The sequence below is a fragment of the Cyphomyrmex costatus genome, unplaced genomic scaffold (genome assembly GCF_001594065.2).
Source record: "Cyphomyrmex costatus isolate MS0001 unplaced genomic scaffold, Ccosl1.0 scaffold18, whole genome shotgun sequence".
Lineage (NCBI taxonomy): Eukaryota > Metazoa > Arthropoda > Insecta > Hymenoptera > Formicidae > Cyphomyrmex > Cyphomyrmex costatus.
The window spans coordinates 1,216,814-1,227,964 of NW_017275824.1; the positions used below are offsets into that span (position 1 = coordinate 1,216,814).

Consider the following 11,151-nt stretch of genomic DNA (forward strand, 5'->3'; position numbering starts at 1 on the left):
TTTTTTTTTTTTTTTGCATTGTGATTGGACGTTGCGAGATTACATGTAGTTACTATATAAACATAAGAATTTGTTAACAATAAAATAGAAATTATACCCGTTCTTTGAATCTTATTGTTAGTTAAATTCATGGATTAAATCTTTTTAATCATCATGTGGGTATATCGCTTAGCAAGCGTTTGTAAAAACGATTTATTTTATGTTACAATTTAAAATCAGTCATTCAACAAATCGCTTATTGCCATGATTATACATGGGATTTCGCTCATACAAGTTCCGCTCTCGATCGCATCGCTACGTACTTTCGTTTCTATGTTACATCCGCGTCACATCTCGCATGAACCTCCTAAACCGAAGTGATCATTTGCATAATAGGAAGAAACAGCAGCTTCGTAACAATCGCCACATTTTATCTCGCTGACTTGCTCGTCCGGCTTGTATTCACATCTGTTTCAATTGAAGCTGAGAGGTATAACCCCTATTTCTTCAGTCCGAGCGCACGTCACTTCATTTTCAAACAGTGACGCGTGAAACTCGGCATAAAACTACAAGAGAATAACGTGTCGCTTTTAGCATTTGCACGTCGCTCTCGCCATTTAGATTTTTCGGTATTTTCATAAAAGTGAGTCTTTTGGACAAAATTACACCGAATGCACATCCCTGGTACTCCTTTTCTTGACTGTTGAGAATTTTAGAGCACGTGTGCTTTCACAATAATTAAAAATCTGGAGATTTATTGATAAAGACTGTTGATTCAAACACTGTTTGATAAAACAAAAAAAAAGGAAATAATTGTAACAGAAATACAAGATAAATGTCCATTTCTATGATTCACAGCGTCTCCGCTAATGCGTGTGTTTCCGGCGGGCTACGCCAACCGGTTCGCGAGCCGTGATAATAAATCTAACAATAAGAAGAAAACTCACCACGGCTCCATTACTGTGTCGCGACTCGCAAGTCTCTTAACCTTAATGAATCTTTGCTCGGTTGTCAACCGCCAGTGCATTTCTTTCAAAATAGCTCCTACCGTGCTACACTTGAGGCGGGTGTCTTTCGCTCTTTCAACAAGATGTCACAAGACTCGAAGTGGCAGACTGTTGATGGATAGTTACATGTGAGCGCTTTCGTATGAATTTTAAATGTAAAACCAGATCTAGACCAAGCAAACAAACGCGAACAAATATGAATGAACAATTCTCTTCAATGAGTACGAACGGCGTCATACATGCTGATTGTACTTTTTACGTTTATTGAAATAAGTTGTTTGTTCGTTCTCGTTTGCTTGATTTGAATCGGAATTAATGTAACGCTCGCACTTTATTCTTAAAATACTTTGGATGCTCAAATATTTTACAATATCTGTCTATTTTTAATAGTGAATTTGATTGGACATACTCGGTGCTCACTGGTGTATATTAAAGCTGAACACAAATTGACGTAAAGATGTAAATTTAAAATAAATATAGAAACATACACACATGTTGCAAATCATGAAATCTTCAATAGTTACATAAGTTGGTATTTTATAATTCGAAATGTTGTATTTCACTTTTACATTCAGATTAAATCAGTGCTTTAATATGCATTAAGGCGTTTAAGTAAATATAATGCTATATAAGTGTTTCTAGTGCTATAAATAAAGATCTTATTTAATAATAAATTGACGTAAATTACGCGCGATATTCGAGCACTCGTGAAAATTTGACATTTTAAGAATTTAATGTAAAAAATTGATTCATCGTTCACATATATGCATATACCGAGATGGGTTTCGGATGAAATTTGCAAAGGACGAAGATTTAAATGCCGAATGCGCTCGATTCAAGCTGCCGCTCTGTGCAGGAACTCGAACGAAATCTCCTAGCACATAATATTCCCCGAGAAATTACTTAGGCGTCACCTGTCCCCTCGTTTGAAATATGCTAACGCAAAACTGCGGAGGTCGCGGATTCGACCGTGCATTATGCAGACAGGTAACACGAGAAACGAAGAGACAGCGAGCGCACGAGCCAGAAGAGTTCTGACCATCCCGTGTCGTGCGCGTATATTCACGAAGCATGACACGTGTATTTATGCGACATGACTGGGGAATACTGGCGGCCGCCGACTGTCGTGCAGCCGCGGGACATTCCAACACAGCGTCTCGCATTTTCGTCCTGACGTAATGCTCGTTCGTATATCGTAATGAGGTGCCGCAAGGAAAATGATGGGAAACAACTCTCAAACATCCATAGATTGCGCACTATATATTTACCAAATTATTAAAATTATTACTTTTCCGTTTTATAGATTTTTCAATATTTTATTACTATAATTTCTGTTTAAAAGCCCAACATTAAAGGGATCCTAAAGCAAAGCTCGAATTCTAACGAAATCGCTAGATGTCGCTGTGTTTTACAACTTTTCTATACTACCACATTAATATTTCACGCAGCAGTGATGCACGCAGTCGCATTGTTTATGATTTTTATATCTTTATATAAAAATTTGTGAATTTATAAATTTTTTCATCTTATTGTAAATTTTGTAACTTTATTGTAAATTTATATCTTATTTTGGGGAACAAAATTACTTTTCTCGTATTTGTTTAATAACGTTTAATAACGTGCAATTTTTCGCTAGCATTACTTTCTGAAAGATTTGAAAATTTTTCATTCCCAAACGTTGTCACGGGTGAACATATATCTCGATTACAAGACGACGAGATTTCTCTCGGCTCTCGGAGCTCTTCGACACTCGAGATGTCAGCGGTACTTCCGTCAGCGCAGAGCGCATTATGCATCACCGCGTGCATAACTGGCTGCACCTGCAGCTTGCACGAGCGGCTTTAATACCCAGTACGTCTACCGCGTTTACGGCGCCGACCGTAGAGATAGAAACGTCGATTGCCTCGATAATGCCGGAGAAAACGCGTATACTCTCGACTAGCCATTATCAGGACGTTTTCTCGCGAGATATTGGGCGTACATACTATATGCGAGCGCGGCGCGCATAAGAGCGACAACATCCGCCATGTATATGTTGTCTTCTTCGTTGCTTACGTGTACAAATCTCGTGTGAAACCTTACGCCATACGTACGCGAGCAGCATTCAACAGCATTCGTGGTCAATTACGGTAACGTTACACGTCAAGTCCCGAGTGGGAATTAAATGTAAACCTTATCATTATTCTTTTTACAGCTCGGCCCACTTGTGAACGCTAACCGCCGTACGTTCGTACGTGCCAGCGGGATGATCGTATGTCCCTCGAGCCGTTGGAAAACTTTACAGAATTAATCGCTGACAGGCTACCTAAGAAACTTTACGCGAAGGTGTCTGCCTTCCTGTGAATTATCCATCCTAATTGCCGTGCTATTCTCATAAATCGCGAAGAAAGGCATCTGCAACGATCTCGTTGCCGTGCTTGACGAACGGTCGCTAAGAATAGCAATCAACGCTTAACGATAACCGATCGTTATAGGTACAGCAGACTGCAGCAGACCGATATCTACCTTACTCAAACGCGAATGTCCGTCAGCACTCGGATATGCGAAGTGAAGGCGCCTCATACGTCACCCTTCGACGTTGAAAAGAAGCGCTCCTCCTCCTCTCAGCAAGACTTCGTTAAGACTCTTTCTTTATTTCGCGAAGACGGGTCTTCATCGTGTATTCGTGGGGAAGGGCCTGCTATGTTGGAACCTCAGATACGATGCGACGTGAATTGCAACTTCGTAACTGGATCCTCCTGTACCGTGATGTATAGGAAAGCGGATGTGTACAGGAGGGACTACTTACTTAACGTTATCATCCTGGGTGGCTTACGTGTTCGTTTACATCGCGCTCGGAAACAAAAGTGGCATTGTCTATCAGGTGGAAGATTTTTCGTATATTGGGTGAGACGTTTATTCGAGAGAGAGTACTTAATTCTCTTTCTCCGCATGGGTCTGAAAGTAAAATACATAAACGTATTCCCGTAACATTATTTCCTCTCAACCGTAATGATATAGTCAAGTTTAATACTGTGATTTTATCTCTTCATTCATTGAAGAGTTATAGTTAGAACACCTAGCAATATTTTACTGTGTGACACACATTATCGCTCTAATCTCCGCGATAACTTAGTTTTCAAGAAACAAGTAATTTGAGATAACATAAATTAAAGTTATCGTTTTCAAATTTTGTAGATATTTATAATACTCATTTTTTTTTCTCAGATTATCATCGTGTGACGATGGGTTATATTTGAGATATCAAATGTTCCGCGCCACGTATACGACATCGTCTAGCTTGACGATGATGTTAAATGAAAGTGCGGGCGCGTAGACGATGCTCACTATTGCGCGGCATCGTGTATCCTAGAAACGTATAAATTTATACGACATGGCTATTGCGCGCGTTTATCGTATTTCATCGAGCCGGCTATGGTCGTCCTCTCACTCGTGAATGCACCTAGTATCCCATAAATTTATGCAGCCTAGAGGATCGTGACGTTCGTAATGCCGGTAGGATAAATCAATCGGATGAGAGTGCCGCGCGCGGTACGAGAGAGGGTTATAATAAAATTAAGAACAATTAATCACGACGACGGAGCTCATTACTCAAAGTATCAAGTTCTCATGCGCCGATCAAGTATAATTGGCTACTCTCTCTCTATCATCGGTCTCCTCTCCCGTATCTCTCGCGCGTCGTCGTGAGACGAAGGTTTCCACCACTGACCCGCAATAAACCCCGCCAGCTTTAATCGGTCATGACGACCTTCAAAATTTCTGTTCGCAGGCGGTCAGAATGACAGTCGGCCGCGGATATTCTCTCCCAGGATGGACTATGACGAATGGACACCGTTGGGACGTGGCGACCCTTTGAAGAACAATCCGACCTTCGACTATGTACCGCCGGTCCTCGACAAGGTACAATACTGGTTGGATTCGCAGCAGCACACAACAGAGCCATCATCGAAGCGCGATATTCTTGTATTGGGTGTGACTGCAAAGAAGACCAGCCCGAAGATACCCGAGCAATTCCTCAAGTTTGTCGATGGTCCCAAGTTTACGCGAACCAATAGTCAGGATTCGATTTCTTACAGGAATGATTTTACTGGTAGCACTGGCGCTGAACCACCTAAAATTATGCGCACTACTAATTTCCGAAACGGCTTGATCGACTACAGAAATCAGAACAGACTACAGCCGTTGCCTGCTAGTTACTATCCGAGCCCGTATTACAGTCAAAAGCCGTACACTATGATGATGCCGCCGCCAATGATTCAGAAGGCTGAAACATCTACCAATTTTAATGTTGGCACATCTAAAGATAAGATACTTGGTTATTCAGACACATCATCCTCATTTAGCACGCAGACAGAGGAAGGCCCCGTTCTTCAAGATACTCAATATTATGGTACGTCATCGAAAGATTATGGACGCTATTCTCCTATACCTTCATCAAGACCGTATTCCACCTCGAAGGCACCATCGAGCAAGATCGAGACTATCAAGAGCGTCTACGTGCCGTCAGCATCACAGAACACGAAATCGAGATACGAAGCAACTACAGCACCGTCTGTATCTTTCGAGAAGTCTAATCTAATATATCAATCAACGCAGACTCTATCTGGTGGATGGCTCAGCAATAACGGACCTACTTCATCCTCCACAGTATTTCCTCTGAATGTTAATCAGGTTACATGGCAGACTCCGGATTACTCCAGAGATCATTACGATCATCACGTCGCAGCCTCGTCCAATCAGGAGGTCGTCATCAGTCAGAACGCGAACATTATCGTGGATGCCAATAAAAATGAAAATGAAGAAGTGGTCATGGGTCAGAAGGAGATCAGCACCGAGGCGACGTCTTCGACGACAGAGAGTGTTGCACAAACTTCTACCGCTTCTACTACGACTACAGATTCCACTGAGCAAGAGGAAGAAACCACAACCGATGTACAACCCTCGCAAAAGATGCATATTGTTGTCGCCAATTCGCCGTCCAGTATCATGGATTTGGAGACATATAAATCTAAGAAGGGTCCAATTGCCGTGGTAATTCCGACGAATTACGTTGAAACAAATGTCTCTGCAAGTTCTTCGGATTCACCGACGACGGTGCATAACACCGCTTGGGAGAAGACCACTACGTCTGAAATAATAAAGACGACTCATCAAGTGCCAAAGTCTCAATCGCAACCAATAAGAAACGCGATAACGATTTCACCAATTCTCTCGGAGAATCATCCATCCGCTTCCTCTGTACCAATGAGAATGATACTGTCCTCACAGCATCAGCCTTTGCATCCGCCATCTGCTCCAGTAATGCCATCCAGACACATAGATAGTTCCTCACATATGTACGTCTCTCCGCAAGCGGCTCAATCCATGATACGCCCTCTGACCAGACCGAACACCATGCTACATTTTATGCGACCGGGTTTCCGACCGTCCTCATCTATATCAATGTCTCACATGTCGCCACCTATGACGCACCTGCATGCGCCGTCCATGAATAACATAATGGTACCATCGCCGAGCATGGAACATTCTCATCAACGACTACCTCAACCATTTCCCGTTACGTTTACCAGCCCGCCATCGCCGTCAACTTTTAATACACAGATTCCCGAATCCAACGAGCAGCTGATCGATCATCGATCATCTCGATTACCTGCGACAACTGTGACCACCTCGCCGTCTTTCACATCGACAATTTCGTCAACTATGGAGTATACGCCTACCATGGACACTATGGATCAGCACGAAAACACAAAGCCCAATCAGTCGCCTCTAATGAAGATTCTCAATGCTGAAGGGATTTTAAAGATGAAAACGATTGCGTCGTCGTCAATAATCCCACCGCGAACTACGACCGTTCCGAGTCTTACCACCGATCCTATTTTTTCACATTACAAGCAACCAGCCAAACCAATCCGTGGCCCGATGTATCTCATTATTCAGGGTCACTCAAAGGTAAAGACTTATAAACCTACGGTGAATAAGCATGGTGTACCTATGGAAAACAACGAGATCGTGGAGAGCGCGACCGAACGGCTGTCCAAGTTGGAACAGTTAATTCGGGAAAACACAAAGAACGGCGCTGTCGATCTGGCTGCTGAGAAGAGAAAACTGGAGGAAAAGACACGCGCTGAGAAACACGTTTCCTCACGCCAGGAGACTCTCATGAGTCTGGTCGAAAGCGGTTTGAACGATTTCACCGTGTCATCATCGACAATAGCAGAGGACAAGAGTCGCATGTCTAATTCGGTTACGAGCATTGAGATCAATTAAAGATTCGCTGTTTGCGACAGCTATTTTGCAGGAGAAACAAGCTTGACAGGCGGATGCTAGCAGCTGAGGACATCCGTGGGAGTCCTCATTACGAATTGGCGGATGAGCAATCGCCATTCTCAGTAGAGATGAATTTTCTTAGGAACGAAGTCGATTTATTCATTGCTTACGCGCGATTTATACCGTAAGTCGTTGGGTGAAAATCGATGGCTGAATGTTGTTAGACGCGCAAGAGATGGGAACTCGAGAAGTTTCGTGGCTGACTTTCGCAGCATTCTTTTTTGGTATATAGGAACTACCTGGGAGATATGCATTACTACAACACGTTGACAAACGAGGTGTCAAGAATTTACATTATTTATTTTATTTGTCATTTCGTGATATTGAGTGCCTCTATATATTCTTTAATACTAGACAATCTGAACGAATTTATGTATTTATAGATTTTTGCTGGTAACAGTTGAGTTATAGTACACGGAGGCGAGTTTACGGTAAGCGGATATACGAATATACACGTTTATTATATTGATTATTTATTTAAATCATCGAAATAATTCTATGTTTGATCGTACTCATTATATGTAATTATTATTATTATATTTTAATGCATACGTCATGATCATGAATAACTTAATTTTCATATTTAATTAATCTAATTTATTATTTATTTTGCTTAATATGTAGGTTATCTCCTTGTTTTTTATTTTATTTCACGCGCGTTGTGAAAGTGCATAAAATATTGCATTGCAACAAGCGTTATAGCTGTAATTTGATTAGCAATGAGATTATACAGGGTGTTTGGGAAGTAATGAAAAGTTTTGTCGCATAGGGATAGAATGGATTAAACTGAGAAGAAAAGTCCTCTATCATTTTACAATTTTCGTAATAGTGTTATAACGAGATATTAATTTATAAAAATATTCAAATTCGCCCGGCCCATCGCCAAATGTAAGCGCGCGCGGCTGGATATTTTTATAATTTAATATCTCATTAACTATTACAAAAATTGTAAAATAATAGAGGACTTTTCTTCTCAGTTTAGTCCATTCTACCCCTATGCGACAAAACTTTTCATTACTTCTCAAACACCCTGTATAATTGTGTAACAATTGAAATTCGAAGTAATTAGCGACGCAGTTAATGATGTCTTCTTTTTTACATCAATGATTATTATCATTGTGCGCGCTATACAGAACAATCGAATCATGTGCATGTTCCACGTGTTGAAGAATTTTTCGAATAATCTGCATTTGATTCTTGAAAAGAAATTCACGAAAAGAAAAATCGTTTCCAGATTTTCACAAAATCACGCTACGCTCACCAGCATGAACTTATCATTTATTTTCTTACTCTTCGTAGTCATTTTCTTACTTTTTCGTAGTTGTGTGCGTGGAAAAATCGGTTTTACATCACCATTATCATCACTTCAATATTCGTTGTAACATTGCGTTTGCTCGAAATCAACGATTGTCATTCGCGGTGATAACAAACTTTTGCTGTCACCACATAATAGAGGCTCAACCAGGCAGTTCTCTTCGTGTCCTGCCACGCTTTCATCCACGATGAAAAAAGCGCGCCAATTTCATATGTGCCAGTATACATAATTACATTACATATATTTAAATATTTAAAAGTGTAGATATATACATATATATGTGTGTATATATATATATATATACACACACACACCCATGTTACACGTCTGAGCGGAATAAGCAATCGTTCAACGATTCCGATCGCGCATTCGACCCGCTTGCGTCCTCAACGACAGTTATCACGATCGCGAATGCAGCGAGTGTACGAATTGGAATTCGCGTTTCACTCACTATTTTATGGCGTCACTCGATTCGCGTACGCGCTTTCTTCCACAATCTAAATATCGAACGAACTCGTTTTATGATTATCGCGGTGCGATATCATTGCGGAACGCTAGCTGCATAGCTGTCAATGAGGGCGTAAAGCAGCATCTCAGATCGACTCTGGACCGGTCTGCGCGATTTAATTGCGCCGCAAACGTTAAGCTTATGATCGTGCTACATGTACACGATATTATTTATCGTACAACGTAAACAAAAGAAATACAGGATGTCTCAGAAGCAATAGATCTCTTCGATTAGATTGACGTTTCTTTTATTGTAATCTTATAATGGCCGATATGATTATCGCAGTTTTAAAAATATTTATCTTCGATCTTAAATGATCGTTATCCTAAATAAAATTTGATAACGTTAGTATAAATATTACTGACAGTTAATTACGTAAAATCTTTCTTTGCTCACAATCAATTAAGGTCTTGATATTAGAGCAGATACTTTATCCGTCTCTTATGAGAGAAAGCTTGCAGCTTCCGAGACATCGTGTACACGTATGACGTCGATGTAATTTATAGATTCGTGGATGTTAAGAATAGGTTTTCTCTTTAGTATCATATTTATTGCGCTAGATACAGAAATCAAAGGTGGAAAGCCTTGTAATCAATTGCTCCAATACATCCAGTTTGTTTCATACTTATTCATACGATACTTATTTTAAGTTGGCGCTTAATATTTAAAGTCAGAATTTTCCGTCCTTAATTATTCACTACGATCTACTTATTTATCACACAAACATTGTCGTCCTATACAGAACGTAAGTATTTGTCGTAGACAACCACGAATCACCGGCAGCAAAATTGTTCGATTCTCGCTCATTTTCACATAGATATCATCGTCCTCTCTTGCATCGTTAAAATCTCTATTCACCCCTTAGGCAAATTCTCCATCGAACAATGAATTACAAGCATGAAAACATCGAACGGTATATAAATGAGAATCGCGACGAGATTTTTCTCTGTTTTTCCATATCCATAAGCTCAGAAAGGATTCCAACTGCCTTCGATTCGAGGTTTTCGCAATGTTCTGTAAAACACTCTGCACCTTTAGGCGCTATGATATTAAACTTATATTAACACTAGTCTTACACTCTACCAGTTACCAAACATATCGCGTACGTACTAACAGCTCACAGACTATATCACGACCCTCTTGCTCGTAGCGATCGTAATTAGGCGTAGTCGAATTTACGCGCACTCACACGCAATATGTATACTCACGCACATACACATGATATATAGGTATATGCATATATATATATACATTACATGTATACGGTGTATTTATTTATATAAAAATAAATTATATGTATATTCGGCGATGTGAGCGCGCCCGCGCGACATCGCGATCACCCTTACGCATTCGGCGTTACGTTCGCACGCGTTAAGTTACGTGCATTAAGTTTACGTACGATAAATTGTACCTGACGGTCACGCACGCATTCTGTTGATTCTTCCGTTTTATTAATAAAGCATCTTATTATCAATTCAAGGATTCCTTCGAACCACTGTATCCCATATAGCATATATTATATTATCGTTATTTTATTCAGGGGGGAACCGACTGCACTTTCAGAAAAAGAGAATTGATCGCAACTATTGATTATACGATATTCAATAGCGCGATTGTATCTGAACTGTTGTAGTTATTTCCTCTGATTTAATATGTGTTTGTGTGCGTACGTGGTACGTTTGTGTATACGCTGCGTACCCAATCATAAATTACATTGGAACTTCGGCGCTCCGTATAACGGGATACGAATCTGTCAAAGAGACTCGGCATAGACCAACACACGACGCATCCAGAATCGACTGCGACGACGGATGAAGTTATACCGATAACGATCTTATGGTAAAACGAGGGATCATAAATTTCGGTGTAGTCCGACGAGTGCATCGGGATGGCTCATTAAAAGAGCTATTAAAATCGGTCGTTGAAATCGTAACAAATCAATTCTTTGTATTCTCGTACGACGAGATGTTGGGAAGCGCATTGCGTAGTAAATTTGATTTATTTTATATAAA

At 40.5% G+C, this 11,151-nt stretch overlaps 1 protein-coding gene across 1 annotated transcript in view; it reads left to right on the plus strand.

Annotated features, from left to right (window-relative positions):
* Positions 1-7,733, plus strand: part of LOC108772104 (flocculation protein FLO11) — a 37,422-nt gene extending 29,689 nt beyond the window's left edge. The window contains exon 3 of the mRNA XM_018537559.1: positions 4,756-7,733. Coding sequence (XP_018393061.1) covers positions 4,756-7,256 — 2,501 coding nt within the window. The 3' untranslated portion in view covers positions 7,257-7,733. The remainder of the gene's footprint in view (positions 1-4,755) is intronic.
* The last annotated feature ends 3,418 nt before the right edge of the window (positions 7,734-11,151 follow it).